Below are 18,275 nucleotides of genomic sequence, written 5' to 3'. Positions count from 1 at the left end.
GTATCAGAGCAAGTTCCGAGAAAACTCTAGGGACTTGTGCGAAGTGGACTCATTGGCGAGTATTTTCCTTAATGAAAATTTGAAGTTGGAGAGTAGGTCAACTTTTGTGCGGAAAGAATTTGTGACTGGAACTGCCAGTTACTTTGCAATTCGAGTTGAGCTTGGATGAGTGCTGTGAGTTTGCCTGGCCTAAGTGGCACCCCACTTACGAGTAGATATCCGGAAGACCGTCTGGGACGGTTGATAGAAAATGGGACTGATCATCCCCACACGTTGGCAACTGGCCAATGGTGTGCGTTTTCAGGCTCGGCTAGCATCCCACTTACGAGTGGCAATCTGGATGACCTTCAAGGACGGTGGACAACTGGAAACTGCAGTACTGCGCTAAAATCTTTTCATTTCGATGACATCTTCAACCTTGTGAACTTTATGGATTCTTGGGTGGTGGAATGGGACGCCATTCAGGATACCTGGTCGAGATATCCTCTTGGCACTGGCTAATTGCGATTCTTGGTATTGTTGTGGGCACTTTTGGATTCCTGGGCAGGTGGTATGGGACATGTGCTCAGAAGGTCTAAATTGTTGTTCATGACAACTTGAAGAAACCCGTAATTTCTGAGCATCTGGTATGAGGATTTTTCTCAGGAAATCCAAACCGAAGAGATTGTCCACAATAGTTTTGGTTTTGAATTTCGGGGACGAAATTCTTTGAAGGGGTGAAGAGTGTAACACCCCGTGTTTTTAGCATGGCGCATGCTAAAAGATGCGCCATTACTCGAGTTGAATCTTCATCCAAAGCTTCTGTTGCATGTGAGATGCATTTGGCCCAGTGCCAATATCCGATGCCAAGTAAGGCACATCGCGTGTGCATATTGGCTAAGGCCAATATGACATTAGTTGGAGGCTATATTGGACAAGAGCCAATCTTGCATCAAATGATGCATTAGGCCAGTTGGGTAGATGGCCTTGAATATGTACAACCAACATGGCTGGACATCGGGTGGAAAATGTACAACCAACATGGATGGACATCGAGTTGACATTTGTGTGGCCTATGGGCAAAAGTCGGAAATACAACCATCACGGCCCTTCATCGGGTTTGGCTCAGGAAATGTTCAGCCATCCTGGCCGGGCATAGGAACTGGCATGTGAGCCAGAACTGAATGTACAACCATCTTGGTCGGTCATTTAGGAAAATACATGGCAACAACCATGAACAATAAACGGGGAGTTGATGAATGATTTTTCCTCCCCCAATTCAACTTGTAAAATGTCAAGTTAACATATATAGGGAGGGATAGTTGGTTGAAGGTGCATAAGCGGACCATGTACCAAGTAAGCTTCACAACTTAGCCGGAACGCTATGAATGATGCCTAAGGCTCATTCTAAGTTGCGTAGCCTTACGAATAGAGCATATGATGCTGAGGCATCACTATGCCATTCCACGGACTCGATGATGCATCACTCGGATGTATTTGACGGAATGGCCTATACGGACTAGGACATTACCATTATTGGTTGGGGACGGCCTAGCAGACGAGTTGGATTAAGTTTCTGTCCCTTCGTGGATAAACTACGGTCTGTGCTTGATTTCTTTAGAGTAAGGAAGGATACGTAGGCAGCCGCAATGAGTTGCAGCATTGCCGATCCAGCATGTTGGCCCCTCATATCATCTAAGCTCGGTAACTCGATGCAAGAGATGATTGCGGCCAGACTTGATGAGGAATGTTGCATGCCATTAAGTGGATGCTCATACTTTATATCAAGCTACGAAGAGTCGGTAAAGCAAAGTAAAAGAATGGCAATAGGCTTAGAGCGGCCTATGCCAAAGTCCACGGCTTATGCCTTAAGTATGGATATGACTCGGGAGCTGACGGTTGCTCATCTAGATAGGAAATTCAACGATGAATTCCCTACGTTGAGGCACGGCCAGTGATGCGTGCAATACGCATTGGCCATAGCCTCTATGGATTGAACTCTTGGCAACGACCTTATGGCCTTAGACCCTTCTGCGGACCAGAGTGACTTTGGAACGGTGTGGAAGCTAAGTTAGCTGCATCACGCTCGTCGAGCATGCCTGCAAGGGAAGATGAACGTGCATTTGCCCAGCCTTAAGGCCCGGATCGTAGCTTCATCATGGCGCACCGGGGGAGTTACAGCCTGTGCGGCAACGCGCCAAAGGCGTAATTTTCCGGTCTGTCACAAATACCCTGATGAGCATCCCCCAGTTTGTGACATGTTTTGATGTCTCGAGAGTTTTCGTGGAAAACATGTTGCACTTTGCTACGTGTGACAAGTTAAAATTGAGAGGCTTGCCGTAGGTAAATAGCATATGTGATGCTAGGCTCGTTTTGGCTAGTAGTTGTGGCATGGTGGCATTCTAGTGGCCGTGGCATAGCGACGTGCTAGTAGCTGTGGCATGGTGGCATGCCAATGGCCATGGCTTAGCGATGTGCTAGTAGCTGTGTCATGGTGGCATGCCAGTGGCCGTGGCATAGCGACGTGCTAGTAGATGTGGCATGGTGGCATGTCAGTGGCCGTGGCATAGCGATGCATGGTGGCATGCCAGTGGTCGTGGCATAGCGACGTGCTAGTAGCTGTGGCATGATGGTCTGCCAGTGGTCGTGGTGTTGTAAGTGGCGCTGGCATGCGCGTCTGGGAAGCGTGTCTGGGAAGCGCGTCTGGCATGTGCGTCTAGCATGCGCGTCTGTGAAGCGCGTCTGGCATGCGCGTTTGGTAAGCGCGTCTGGCATGCGCGTCTGGCATGCACGTCTAGTAAGCGCATCTGGCATGCGCGTACGTCATGCTGGCGTTTTTTGGGAAGCTAGCGCGTTTTTGGAAAGCTGGCGCGTTTTTGGTAAGGTGGCGTGTTTTGGGAAGCCAATTTAGTATGACGACCTTTTTGAGGCCGTGGCAGGTTTGAAGCGACCTGATTGGTCGACGGGAAGAGGGACGACATGCTAGGGTGCGGCCGCACTTTTAGCGCGCTGTGGCGGATTTGGTTTCCTAGCTTGTTTAAGCATGGTTTCGACCAACAGGGTCCAGTATACTGCGCGGGGCGCGAAACCTTAATTTGTAAATTAGTTGGGTTTATGAATTCTTTGCGAGTTATCACAATAAAAGCTGGATTTTGTATGATGCAACACAAAATCTTTATCTACGGATGCAGTGTGCTTTCTGTCTGAGCATTTCGTGCAATGTCCTTAACTTTGGTACTTGGAGGTTCATGCTACTCCGCTGCGAGTGAACATAAATCCGTCATGCCATACCGATTAAGGGATCTGCTGGGGAACATAGCACAGGAAAGTACTCAGTGAGTCTCATATTGGCGAGGTGCCGAAATTTACAGAGTGTTATGGATGAAAGTGTATTGAGAGGCTCAATAAATATGTCGGTGGAGAGGTTAGTACTCGCAGCACCGCTTCCTTGCAGAGTGACGTCACATCTGATGCAAGGTTTTATGATTTTAACCCTAAGATAAAAACCACCATCAACAGATGGGAAGGTAAATTATATTAATCAAATAATATAGTAGAATAGATTTATAAGCTCATTTTTATCAAAAATATTGGAAACAACACTTGATTTTAATACTCTTAGCTGAAGTTTGGTTAACATATTCCAAAGATGCTTTAGACGAGCTTGTTTTGCAATGTAGTCCGTCGCAGAGTTATATTTCCTGTTTATATACTTTACCTGAGCTTGTGGGACTTTTTTCCAGAATTGAGAACGCTGCATGTATGGTATTTTCCGCACTCCAAGGTGAATCTTTGCATGTCTTGTTGATTGTCTCCACCAGAATTTTGCAGTATGTTACTGTTGAGACACTAGATAAAATGTTTCCACTTATCCATTTAAACGCTGAGGAAGCCCACTCCGACCCTGCTGAAATGTGCATGAAAGTCTCATTGTCCACAGAGTAAACTATAAAAGCATACCCCATGGAAGAATTTTCTTTTTTTAAAAGCAGCATCGATAAATATTATCCAGTTCGAAGATTAGTCAGACCATTTCTCCTTGGGGGCATTACTTTTTGGAATCAACATTGTCTTTTGGATCTTTTACTGAGGAGTGTATTGCAAGAATTTCTTGATTTGATCTATGAGGTTATTCGGATTTGGAATAATTATGTCAAACACAACCGAACATCTATGCTTCCAAATGAACCAGGATATGGTTGCGATTTTATCCGGCATTGCATGAAGTCTAGTTCGGTGATCCACTCTTTTATCCAATTTGCTATGGAGTATGTACGAATTCTTGTGTTCACTGCTTCTAGAGAAAGACCAAACCATATAGGTCTTGTAAAAGGGCAGAATCGAATTAGATGTTGTTTTGTTTCTTGATCATGTGAATTACACACTGGGCACTCATTATTTATGTCTGTATTATGCGATCTGAGTCTTAAATAAGCTGGAAGAGTTTTTTGAGCTAATTTCCAAACGAATAATTTGATCCTCGAAATTAGGCGAATCTTCCATATCTTTTGCCAAGGGAATCCACTTGGGCTATGGTTGCTTAAAAATGTTAATTAAGCCACATTGGCTATGCATGACCTGGCCCATTAGAGGAACAACATACCAATTAAATCGACTATGACGGTTTGAACAACTTAGCCTATATTAACTTAGCCTTTTAATTTTAACATGCCATTTTTATTTACAAAAACCGTTTTAATCAGCGACATAATTCAAACAAAACAAAACAAATGACAAGAATGAGGAATAAATCGTTTAGAAATTGCTTGGAAATGGTAAGTAGGAGAAGGAAAAATGAAAACCGGCATACTGAAAGGGTTGGTTGGGCAGCCTTTTCCCCTGCCCTCCACGTATCATACTGCCAGGTAGCCCCTAACCAATTTCACGGTAGCCTTTAAATCCGGCTTCCTAAATAGCTAAGTTAAGCCCGGTTCAATTAACCCTAGTTTTTAACCTTCTCAAGCCCATTCCAGTTTCAGAGAGGTGGTATTTTGATTCAAGAAGGTAGTGATGAAGAAGTTCCCTCATTTATCTTTCATGGTTTTCATTTGATAAGTCGAAACCTTCAACATTTTGTTTATTTATAGTACATTCATCTCGGGGCTAAGGTGCCTTAGTACATAAAAACAAACAAAAGGAGTTACTACTTAAAATAAAATCCTCTAAATTCTTCATCGTCATCATCATTGCATTACAATCATCATTATAAGCCAATAATCATAGGCATCAGCGTTATGAATCAGTTAGATTGTTCACTGCTGTAATTGATAGAGTTTTTGCGGGCGGCTGCTAAAACAGTCTTGTCCGCTACAATGAAGTAAGCAGCTCCGGCAGCTGCACAAAGATTAAGCATACAAATCATTATTTGGTATGAAATACATTGATATCTAGATTATGCAGTTAATAGTAACTAAATTGAGATCAAAAATAAAACGTTAACTAACCAGTGGAGATGATGAGAGCTTGAGCAGTTGGATTGAGGTTAGCCCTTGCCCATGGCAACATCCTCACACTAGCAATCTATATGAACAACAAAAAACAAATGTTATGAAATCGACAATTACTATGCCGAAGCGTGGCAAATATGTGCATTCTATCAGTATGTATGTTGATAATGAAGAGAAAGTTAGTTGGGAATGATATGAATACTTACGGTGGGAATGGCAGAAGCAATACCAGCAAGAACGGCAGCTTTAGCACCAGCAATGACACCCTGTTGGGAACACTGCTTAGCCATGGCAAGTCTGTTTTCAAATGAAGCTAACCCATTGATCTCAAGTGGTGATTGAGCTATGTTTTTCTCCATTTTTTTGAAAGATAAGCTAGAAAATGTAATTGATTCGAGAGAGAGAATGGGAGAAAGTGTTTGAGTTATATTAGCAGATTGAAGAAAATGTATTTTGAAGAAGTATGAAGCTGAGAATAGGTTATTTATAATAGTTTTGTGGTGGTGGGTGGGAAATGTACAAAAGAGTTTGATGGTTTCAAACAGCCAAAGGAATTCTAAATATCAGACAAAGAGACAGAGCAGGTTGTTTCTATAATTTGGTTATTACTGTTATAGTCGGTTGATTCTATTGTCACTGTTCCCATAATGCCCCTGGTTTTGAAAACAAACCACTCGTGTAATTTGGTTACAAAAGTTGCTTCACTTTTGTATTTGCTCAAGGGTATTTTTGGTAAGACAACTTTAGCTTTTCTCATTAGTGAAACGCAACATGAAATGAGGAGGACAGCAATTATCAGGTGTACCTATCTATCAAACAACCTGATAACATAAACCGTGGGTACCTAGATCAGGTAAGTATCATTACCTTTTCGAAATCTTCAAGTTATCCACTATTAGAACCCACTTGATGATGACACATTGGATTCAACCCAAAGGTTGAGATTCTATAATAACCTGTACGAAACAGAGATGTAACATGGGAGAATTCAGTGCGTGTAGGCAGCAGGCACAGTACACAGAGTTCAATGGGTTTCTCCAACACTAGGGGTTTTGAGTGTAGCGGCCAATGGTTTAGGATGTACCTTTTTTGAGTTGATTAAAGTTTTAAAGCTTGAGTAATTAACAAGTACTACTATTATGGATAATCAAGAGCATTAGCGTATAAAATATGCTCCTTGAAATTAGGATTTGGAAATAGTTTAGTGTATTTATAGTACGTGTATTAGTGATTGAGATCTATAATGTTGTACTTAATTAGCTAGATACTAGTGTATTATGAATGTTAACACGTGAGGTTCAATGAATCTATTGTAGGGTTCATCTATCCATAGGATGATATCATTAGGACTTAAATAGGACTGTCATTGTTACTGGTGGTTCGCCAGTGGTCTGAATCTTCCATTTCGGACGAATGGTGAGTCCACATTCATGGCTTCCACGCCCCATCCCACCGAGAAAAGCAGGGGTTCCCTTTTAAAGAATGAACCAATGCAAATTTGACACATAAGCAGGATATAATTTTGGTGATAAATCCGGTAGATAAGTAGCATTTTCGATGGCCCAGGAATGACGCCAAACTGAATAACTACAGAATCCTTTCTCGCGAACAAACACTTCTTATTATTAGATAGTGTCCATAAGTCTCATGATAAGTTCCAAAAGAGTCATATTGAACTTCGATGGGAACTTCTCTCGATCCAATGACGCGTTGATCTAGTCGCCACCGGAGCCACAAAGGACTATCTAAATTTATTCGTTTCTGCCGATAAGCTCCAAGTGCATCATAGGAACTACAAAAATATGGTTCTTTTTCTTTTGTATATTTATAGTTATTATCTTTTATATATTTTTCCAGTAGTAATTCTAGGTACTATTGCATGTAACGTAGGTTTAGCGGTTCTAGAACCGTCAATGATTGGTGAACCTGCAGATCCATTTGCTACTCCTTTGGAAATATTACCCGAATGGTACTTCTTTCCCGTATTTCAAATATTTCGCACAGTACCAAATAATTGTTGGGGGTTCGTTTAATGGTTTCAGTACCGGCGGGATTATTCACAGTACCCTTTTTGGAGAATGTTAATAAATTCTAAAACCCGTTTCGTCGTCCAGTAGCTACAACTGTCTTTTTGATTGGGACTGCAGTAGCTCTTTGGTTGGGTATTGGAGCAACATTACCTATTGATAAATCTTTAACTTTAGGTATTTTTTAAATTGACTCAACCGTGAAATAGAAATAAAAAAACGACGTGTGTATCTAGGGAGGATTCACTTTGAAGCGACTATTCCCTAGATACACCTATTCAATGAAATTCTAGATTTACCCAAAATATATGGATCCTACTAAAGATCCAAAACCTTTTTTATTTTTTCTTTCTAAAAAGGATGAAATCATTCCAATGGATTCAAAAAAGAAAACTTGTTGGTTGATCGTATATTTCATTATAGTTCTATGATTCAGCGTATCATTTCCTATTTGATCCATTTGAATTCCATAAAAGGATCGATTCGATACATTTCTTATGTACCCATAGGTGATATATTGGATTTTAATCAGATTTCGGATCAATCTATATTGATTCACTGCCTCCATTGTGTTGTTGCTAGCAAATACCACTCTTTTTGGTTTTGGATCTTCCAAGTCATTCCCGCAGGAGATCCAGACCGATTTTTTTCTGATCCTTCGATAAAAAGATTCATTCTCTTCATCAAAAATAGGAACCAAAGGTGCAGATTTGAATAGGATTCAGTATGAAAGTAATTCCTTCAAGGACAAAAAAAAAGGAAAAAAAGTTAGGTAATTAAGATTGGTCCCAGACTCTCACTACGCGTCCCATTGAAAGAAAAAAACTAAGACCCTAGAAGAGTCTGTGTTACTGTCATGGTAGAGACATCTAATATTTAAGGCAAGTTCCTCATATTGGATTTATCTACCAATAGTTTTTGAGCAATACAAAAAGGTGGAATGTCAACCCATTCCAAAACTGAATATAAAGGTTTGAAAAATTTATCTAAGGCATATGCAACCATATTTCCTTTCATAGGAACAAAATAAAAAGATAAAAAATCAGAACAAGTTCTAGCTACTTTATCTGCTTCCTCGATGATGTTTTGACTGCGCCAAGATATCTCTGAGTTTTTTCCATTGAGATGGTTGATAAGAGCTTCGCAATCTCATTCGATGCTGAAGTTGTTGATACCTTTTTCCTTAGACCAAAAAGCTGCTTGTAAGATGCTTACTGCTTCTGCCTCTTGTGGATCTGCACATGATGAGCGACCTTCTCTTCCTTCTTCGAATTCACATGTGTCACTTCCATTGGATTTGGTGGGGAGGTTAGTGAAAATGGCAGAGGGAGATATGTTTCAGCTTCCTTGATTTGTTCTTTAAGATTGGATCCATATTGATTGATTTTGAGTGAAAAACCCTTTTCAGATGAGATGCTGCAAAATTTATCAGATGAAGACGAAGAAAATTCAGGGATTGTATTTTTAAAAGCATATTTGGCTTCAGTTTCAATTGATTGAGAAGGGGTTGCATTTTGATTTTTCAGAAGAAGAAAGTGAGCAATTGGTGTTTTGAAAGCAGAAGTTAAAGTTGGGGAATCAAATGAATCCCTAGCATTCTCATAAGATGGGAATGATAGTCTTCTGCCTAGAATAAGAGAAGACAGAACATGACTAGTGAAAACTGGGTTAGGAATATCCTGGAGCAGACCAGTTCCAAGAGACTGTTCAAACAGAGACTCGAGCCGATTCAATCATTCGATGAGTTTCTGAATTGACAGATCGGAAAGACTTCGATCCAGACATGGATAAAGGAATATAATCCTCTGACAAGTTGAAGGAACGTTCTTTTTCCCAAAATAGATTCATTAACCAAAAGCATATCATCATCTTCCTCTGAAACATTTTGAGTTGAATTATGAACTTTTTCCTCATCCGCAGGGTGGTTCTCAATAGGATTCAAAGTTCCAAATAAAGCTTGATATGTGTCATTAACAACCGGTAAGCTTGGAGGAACAGTTGTGCCTTGATTCCTGAAGTTATCCTTAAGATTCCAGATTTGAATAGGGGTATCATTGAGAAAGAAGAGATCATCTCCAGAATAAGGTGACTCTACTATGAATCTGTGATATCATAAATATCCTCCAAAGGCCTACCTTGCAGGACTGCAAAACTGTTATCCTTATGTCATTAACGCAACAATGGTTGCAAAACTTAGATGGGAGGTTGAGATACTTGAAGAAGATTTTAGTTATGGCGTACCTTCCTACCTTAACAAGAAGACCATCTATTAGAGGTTTTTCAATATTAATCAAAACAAATTCTCTTGGTGAACAATCTGGTGCAAATACTTCACTGCCAACACAGAATCTACTTACCTGTCCTAGCTTTTTGGATATTAATCATAACATTTCTATGCTCCTATATTCATGTTTTGCATTATGAACACTAGCCCAAATAGGGATCTTTTTTACTCTATCTGTAGAAATACTCATTCCCGGGTATGCTGTTGCAGCAGCCAGCACATTTCCAAAGGGGTACCATGGACCACTTATTGATATCCATCTTAGGTCGTTTGCTGAGTCAAAAGTAATGATAAATAGATTTAGATCTACCTCTCTAATCTAAAAACCAATATTTGGACCCCAAAAGTTACTTAAAGAACCTCTAACTTCACATAGCTTTAGTAAGGATGTTGAGAAGACTCTAGCTAGGATGTTGTTGTTTTTAATGTCTTAATCCCTAATGAATTCTGGAGGTGTTGGAAGCTAACCTACATGATTGTGGTTTGCAAATCTTTGGGCTAAGGATAAACCACGAAGATTTATGTAAAGATTGTAAGGGTTAGCCATTCTGAGGCCTTCTAATTAGAGATTAAAATAAATGTACTGGAGATTTCAAAAGAGTCCTTACTACCAATTCATTCAACTCAGGAAGAGAATCAGATTGAAAAGCAGATTTTGAGGATCGAATTAAGTTTTCCTATGAGTTGAAAAGAGGATATATTTCAAAATTTTCTACTACTCACTGTATCACCCTTGAATGTGTATAGGTTGTTGTGTTGTGACTTCAGATATTCCTCTAATCCTATGATATCATGTCTTTCTAAGGATTGGTAAGATAAAAATTGAAGGTACGAGGTTTAATATTGGGCTCGGCGTGAGAGTGACTTCACAAGAGAAAAAGAAAAGCATAGCAAGAGTTTAATGTTATAAAACTGATTTCTAATTTACAAAAGATCTGACTGATTGGAGTAGCTCTAATGCATTTTAATTAAAATACCAATGAAGAAGTGACGACTGAACCTTTCAGTAACTTCATCTGAACTTCCATGCCTTCTTACAAAGTTTTTTATTTTTTATTTTTTTCATTCAATAATTGTTTAACTTAAATCAGATAACATAATTAATATGTTATTTTCATTCAATAATTACTTAACTTAAATCAAATAATGGAATTAATATGTCACATGAACACTCTTTAGAGCACGGGCTATGGGACAGGAACTCTCATTCAAATCAAAGAGTTTAACCGAAAATGATCAAATTAATTAGGTGCAATTATGGGATGAGAACTGGTCCACTTTCACCTAAGCATTTATATGTGAGTGAAAGTGGAGACTCGGAGGCTGAAAATCAGTCGTTTGGAGAAAGAACTGCTTGAGAGGATGATCATCTGCCTCTCAAACAAATTTTCAGTTTCTTAATATATTTAAAACTCTTTTAATGCGGCACGCCCATTTAGGTTTTTGGTCTAAGTGTTCTTTATTTGCTTAGACTTTTTCTTCTTTTCTTTTCTCCCCATTTGGGGACATCATTCTGTTTTACTCCCCAATTTTTCATTAATTCATTTTTTTATGTTCAAAAAAAAAAAATAGAGCGACTAATGTTCATCCTCCTGGGTCCTTTTTTTTCCAAATGACCGAACATCAGTTGCTTTATGTTTTAAAGTAGCTCATTCGCGATCATAGAAATATTGTTTCACCTAGTCTCTCATTGGATTGGTATCCGTAAAACTTGCTCTTAGAGAATGTGCACAAAATTAGACTCTTTAAGATAATATAGTAACCTCCTCTAAGTTAAGCTATATCGTAAGCTATAACACAAACTCAGAGTATCTGTTAGTTAACAAAAAATCTTTGTTCATTAGCTCAATCCCCTACTTATCACTTTCATATCCTCATCAGCCTTCATGGAAGATGCAAGATTTCCGAGCGTAAAATTATAGAAGTGGGGAACTACATGGTTGGTTACTTAAGATATCAATAGGCTATTAAACTTTAGCCAATTAGTCATGTTTCTCTTGGAAATGAGATTGCTAAAATCCTTTGTATGCATATTCGGGTGCAAACAACCACATCACTTCTGATGAATCTGAACTTCAATTTTCCATTACTTATGATGGTTCTGAGATTATCCAAACTGCTAATGGTGGACGTATGCAGATAACTAGAGATGGTTATTCAGTTAAATTTATACCTAATTCTTCTTTTGATTTGTTAATATCTTGCTAGTTCTACAAGCATCTAGCAATCTTCTATTTGTTTATAGATTTACTAGAGACGTGTTTAAATACATTTGACTTTTTTGGCTTTTGTGTCAAGGATCTCTCATCTGGGAGAGTAACTTTCAAAGGAATTCACTATAATGGACTTCATCCCCTGCATTTTCTTCCACAAATAAACATGTCAGCTGCTACTACATTTCAATATTTTTCTATAGATGTATGACACAATAGATTGGCTCATTCATCTTACAAGAATTATCAGCATGTGTGTAAGCAACTAGAGTTTTCTGATGTAATAAAAATACCTTTGTTTTTTCATGATTTCCAACTTGGCACAAGTCATAAACTTCCTTTATTTATATATCCATACACTAGGAATAAGCCTCTTGAGTTACTTCACTAGGATTTATGGGACCCTAATCCAGTTCCACCTAATTCTGGATTTAGGGATTACGTCATTGTTATTGATGAACTTTCAAAATTATGTTGGATATTCTCGTTGTATGAAAAGTCTAATTTCAAGAAAATATTTTTCAAATTCAAGACTCAAATTGAGTTAGCTTCTTTTTTATCTGATAAAGGTATTATTTATGAAGTATCTTGTCATCACACTCCTGGGCATAATGGAGTTGTTGAGTTCAAGCATATACACCCAATTGATTTATACATAACTTATCTCATTCAATATGGTCTTGGATTTGTGGACGGAAACCATCCTGATTATGTGTGTAAATTACACAAGTCCCTCTATGGCTTGAAACAGACATCTAGAGCATGGTATGATAAATTGACAAATATTCTTTTCGTATGATTTTCAGACTTCTGCAGCTGATACTTCCTTATTTGTTCAAAAAGTTGGCACTAGCAAGTATTATTAGTATTTCTAGTATATGTTAATGACATACTTATCACAGGAAACAACGGATCTTACTGCAATGACCTCATTTCTCAGTTTGATACTCATTTACCTTTGAAAGATTTAGGTACTCTACATTCATTTTTGGGACTTGAAGTTAAAAGGAATGTTGATGTCTTGTTTATTTCATAAACAAAATATGCTCTGGACCTTTTGGAGAAAACTGACATGTCTGGTGCTAAGGATTTTACTTCTCCAGTGCATGTTAGCTGCAAGATGAGTGCTAGTGATGGTGAACTTCTATCAGATCCAACTCCATTCAGATTCTTAGTTAGTGTTCTTTAGTACTTGACTTGGACAAGGCCTGAAATCAACTATACTACGAGTCAGCATATACAATCTTCTATCATTGTTCACTATATTGCATCTAAGATAATCTTAAAATACATAAAGAGAATAATTGACTATGATATCTTGTTCAGCAAAGGTCTGCTTGAATTTCATGTGATTACTAATAGTGATTGGGCTGGTGAACCGGATGCAAGGCGTAGCACTGGTGATACTATATTTTTTTTGGTCCAATCCAGTTTCTTGGTCGAGCACGCGACCGGAAACTGTTGCCAGAAACAGAATAGAGAAGTTTTAATTACTCAATCTGCAGCAGAAGTAGTATGGCTCTGTCAACTGCTAAAGGACTTGCATATCTTCTTACCCATTACTCCAACTATCTAGTGTGACAATATCAATGTTGTATCACTTTGCTCGAACCCTATTTTCATAGTCGCATGAAGCACATGGTTGTTGATTTTTACTTTGCCAGAGAATTGGTTCAAAACAAATCTTTGCAGGTTCATTATATTTTTACATTGGATGAAGTTGCATATATCTTTACAAAGGGTTTAGCAAGTCCTAAATTCATCTTTCTTAGATACAAGTTGAAGGTTTCTTCTGCAAAGATCCTTCCACTTGAATGAGGCTAATAGCAATTACGCTCCATTTACACTACTTCAGTGTCACTGTCATTACGGCATGTACCACTATGTATAATCATGTTGTCGATGGCCTATCGTGACATTACTCTATTGGTCAATTATGTTAGTCACGTATCGGTTATATCGGTTGTGTTTGTTATTGCCAGATTATATTTCATCTGTGTTTTTTGTTCATTTGTAATCAAGATAATTAATCAATCAATTAAATCTCTGTAAAAAAATTATGAAATGAAATATTTCTACTAAACCTTTCGATAACTTCATTTGCATTTCCATGCCTTTGTTATGTATCCGTGTAGCCCAATAAAGTACCCTTATCCATCAATAACTAGTGAGATAGTAGTAATTTTGTTGTGAGTATGGGATACGCAACACATGTCTCTCTAGAGATGGTCGATTTTAGGTTTGAGAGTGTGAGGCTATTAATTGTATAAGAGAGATATTTTATACTCATGATTAATGACCTAATTATTGCGATTGTATTCTTTGAACCATGCATTCTTCCTTCATACCCTCCTTCTATAATTCGTCTCATCTTCTCTATTCTTCCCTGTCCTCTCTGATTTGTCTATGTTCCTTCTCTAATTTTTGGATCTTGATAGCAAATTGTACTAAGTCTAATACATTTGGTACCAGATCCGCTCTCTTTTTCAATCATGGGGGGTGCTAATAATTTTACAATCAAAGAATTATCTAATTTCACAGATAAAATCAGTAGAGATTTGTGGATCTAGATACTTAGACAACAAAGATGAGACAACAATTAGATAAGCACTCAACCAGTATGCAAGAGTTAAAGAGCAGTCTACAAACCAATCAAGAACAGACGAATGACAACTTCAAGTTGTTGTATAACCAAATGGAAGAACTAGCTCAAGCTTTTAGATCTACGCAACACCACAATGGAGATCCAGGAATTTGGGTATGCTTGGACTTACATCAATAAGAATCAATAACCACTTTGGTCATACATTCACAGAAGGAACATCTTATACTCAACAAAAACGTGCTCCAAAACATGATTTTCCAAGGTTTGATGGAGATAATCCACGTGGATGGGTGCAGAAGAGTGAAAGGTATTTTCAGATCCACAACATAGAAGAGAATCAAAAGGTCAATGTTGTTTCTATCTATTTAGAACGTAAGGCTACTAAATGGTTTCTTAGCTTTCAAATTGGAAATTAACCATTTCTATCATGGAGAAATTTTGCATATGGTGTTTTTGTTAGATTTAAAAATCCAGTAGATGATAATTATGTGGGAAGATTTGACAAATTATGTCAAGTTACTATTGTAAGAAGAGTATTTTGAACAGTTTGAATTTTTTAAGGCTCTTATGTTGAGTAATAATCCTCACTTGATTGAACATTATTTTGTAATGAGTTTCATAAGTGGATTAAAGGTTGAGATTATAAATGCAGTGTTGATGTTTCACCCCTCAATTTTATCCAAAACCCATTCAAACAACCACTACAACTTCTACACCATTAATTACACTGAAGTCTGGAAATACCACTCCAAAATACAACCCACCAATACCCCCTGAGGTTAACACAAGAAAAAATAAGGCTAAGGATAGAAAGGGGTCTATGTTACAATTGTGACACAGTATACACACCATGGCACATCTGCAAGAGACAACAACTGTTCATGGTGCAAGCAGAACAACATGAATCTTCTGAGGATGTGGATGATGTAGTTTATGAGGAAGTTATGGAATCACCAATGGAATACGACATGGAAATATCTCTACATGCTCCCACTAGTACTTTAAATGGAGATACTATTAGGATTCCAAGAATTATTAAGAAACATAAGATATCTATTTTGATAAAAAAAACAGGAAGCACGCATAGCTTTATTGATTGTGCAATGATCAAAGATTTGAAGTGCAATATAAAACCTACAACTCCAATGTTGGTCACCGTAGCTAATGGAGATAAGACTGTTAGTACTGGGATTTTTTCTCAACTCGAATGGATAATGCAAGGCTACAAGTTCTCTGAAGACTTAAAAATGCTACCTTTGGGAGGTGTGGTGTCGGAGCACTGCTCGGTCAAACTCGCATGCCTTGCTATCTAAAGCATGTTTGTCAATGTTAGTGATCAAAACTATAAGTCTTGATTTCTATCCTATTTATAGATGTCTCGGACTAGGACATAGATAGTGTAGTTGAGCTTAGATTTCAAAGAGTTCATCATTTGAAGACGAAGAACTACTAAGGGAACCTTGTGGAACTTCTTCGACAAAAGGCATGTGGAGACTTGAACTCATCTATCACTTGTAAAGTCTATTTCTACTATCTCCTATATTGAGACATAAGTCGTGTTACGATATAGTTTTCTCTATACACATTTGAGATTTCGAGCTGAGTATATCTCGCTTACATATTTCTCGAAATATGTGTTGGTAATCTTTCGCTTCGACCAAGTTCATATTATATCATGAGAAAATTTTCGAGTAACATCTTACATGGTTTGTGTGATACAATCATTTGATGTAGGCTTGGAATGTTTCGATAATGATTATTTCAATATCTTGAAAATTGCTTTGATGCTAACAATGTGTGAAAACGGCTACTGTCATTATAGAAGAATGTTTCAGTGATTAAAATAAAGAGTTGAGGATGTAACCATGTTTGGATATAAGCATATATAGTGTGTTCGCAAATTAGTGTATAAATCCACAAACCGGGAGCCAAGAGTATGCATATGTGTGTATACGAAATTGGTGAAGGAGATAAGATAAGTATGTGTACCCGTACGCATATTGGCGGAAGTTTTCGAACCGAAATATCTGCTGAGTTTGGGAATTACAAACTCCTAAACTAGTCACCTTAAGTATGCGTACCCGTACACATACTGGCGGAAGTTTTTGAACCGAAAATTTCTGCTGAGTTTGGAAACTTAACAAACTCAAATCTGGTTGCTTAAGTACGCATACTTAAGCTTGTGTTTATGGGTGAAAATTGTTTATGCCGATTTTGGTAATTTCGGTAGGTGAGTGAGAAAAAAATATAAACCCTAAACAAATGTACTGCACGTGAGTACTTTAGATTCGAGAGATCAATCTGTACAACTCCGGCCTAAACCAAGAAATGGCCGTTCCGGATTTGCTTCGGTCACAAAGAGGAGGAGAAGGGCTGGTTTAGGGAGGGAAGCGAAGAGAGTGTTGAGACCAGAACAGTTATGAAAGAGTAGTACTTAACTTGTATCATAAGGTGAAAGCTTTGGGAAAGCTAGCAAAGTTGCCTTTCTGAGTGTTGTATTTCTCCTTGACCAAAAACTTGTGTCTTGGTGGAAATAGGTAAGACCTATTTATACAAGTCTAAGTGAAACGTACTCTGGCCTCGTAAGAAAAAGAAACGGATGAGTTAAATGGGAAGAGGTGGTAACGCCTGGTATTGATGGAATTTGATGGAATTGATGTTCCATAATGAAAGAGCGTTTCACCGTTACTTCCTGCATTTACTAACCGTTTTATTCTTAATACACTGTCTTGAAACGGGCATTTGTGTATGCCGCACGTTGTAAACCGCCAAACCAAAACCCTAAAGAGCATCCCTAGTCCGTACATGTATTGATGTCTCGAGTGTTTTCGTGGAAAACGTGTATCATGTCGCTGGTGTTTGATAAGTGGAGCTTGAGAGATGTGCCGGCTCAGTGGCGACCTTCGACGGTCGAGATTTTGCATCTTAAGAGAAATCGTGGCCTTTGATGTAGGCGCGGCATGCCAAAGTGCAAGGGTTGCACGGCTTGGAATGCTAGGTCGCAAGCGTCGCTTGGCATGTACCAATGGCGCGTGTGGCGGCTTGGCCCTAGGTTTGCACGGCTTGGCATGCTAGGTCGCAAGCGTCGCTTGGCATGTGCCAATGACGCGTGTGGCGTCTTGGCCCTAGGTTTGCACGGCTTGGCATGCTAGGTCGCAAGCGTCGCTTGGCATGTGCCAATGGCGCGTGTGGAGGCTTGGCCCTAGGTTTGCACGGCTTGTCATGCTAGGTCGCAAGCGTCGCTTGGCATGTGCCAATGGCGCGTGTGGCGCAATGATTGTGCAGCTCGAATTTGGCACGATTGCCGTGAAGCGCAACGATTGTGCGGCTAGGTATTGGCATGGTTGCCATGATGCGCAGTGATTGTGCGTCTTTGGTTTTGGCATAGTTTCCATGATGCGCAACGATTGTGCGGCTTTGATTTTGGCATAGTTGCCATGATGCGCAACGATTGTGCGGCTTTGGTTTTTGCATAGTTTCCATGATGTGCGGCTTTGGTTTTGGCATAGTTGCCATGATGCGCAGCGATTGTGCGACTTTGGTTTTGGAATAGTTGCCATGATGCGCAGCGATTGTGCGGCTTAGGGTTTTGAGTGTCCAAACCCTAGTTTAGCATTTGAAAAAAGATACCCTGGTATTTTTTTACATGAGTGCATTAAATGTTCTAATAAATGTGTTTAGCGTCACCGGTGACGTCATGTTATGCGTAAGATTTTACGA

General features: G+C 38.9%; 1 protein-coding gene across 1 annotated transcript; it reads right to left on the bottom strand.

Moving 5' to 3' along the window:
• Positions 1–4,987: 4,987 nt before the first annotated feature.
• LOC113341088 (early nodulin-93-like) lies at positions 4,988–5,890 on the bottom strand. The gene is made up of 3 exons (XM_026586114.1): positions 5,633–5,890; positions 5,424–5,499; positions 4,988–5,313 (listed from the first exon to the last, which is right to left on the bottom strand). The coding sequence occupies exons 1-3, from the start codon at positions 5,783–5,785 to the stop codon at positions 5,219–5,221; spliced, it is 324 nt and encodes a 107-aa protein (XP_026441899.1). The 5' UTR covers positions 5,786–5,890; the 3' UTR covers positions 4,988–5,218.
• Positions 5,891–18,275: the final 12,385 nt, after the last annotated feature.

The sequence above is a fragment of the Papaver somniferum genome, unplaced genomic scaffold, assembly GCF_003573695.1.
Source record: "Papaver somniferum cultivar HN1 unplaced genomic scaffold, ASM357369v1 unplaced-scaffold_24, whole genome shotgun sequence".
NCBI classification, from domain to species: domain Eukaryota; kingdom Viridiplantae; phylum Streptophyta; class Magnoliopsida; order Ranunculales; family Papaveraceae; genus Papaver; species Papaver somniferum.
This window is presented reverse-complemented; position numbering and strand designations above follow the sequence as displayed.

What these genes read in the sequence shown, in the direction of transcription:
- LOC113341088 (XM_026586114.1), bottom strand. Translation starts at nt 5,785, where the DNA reads ATGGAGAAAAACATAGCTCAATCACCACTTGAGATCAATGGGTTAGCT. An exon ending in TTGCTTCTGCCATTCCCACC is followed by an intron (nt 5,500 to 5,632) that starts GTAAGTATTCAT and finishes TTGTTCATATAG; the next exon opens with ATTGCTAGTGTGAGGATGTT. An exon ending in AGCTCTCATCATCTCCACTG is followed by an intron (nt 5,314 to 5,423) that starts GTTAGTTAACGT and finishes ATCTTTGTGCAG; the next exon opens with CTGCCGGAGCTGCTTACTTC.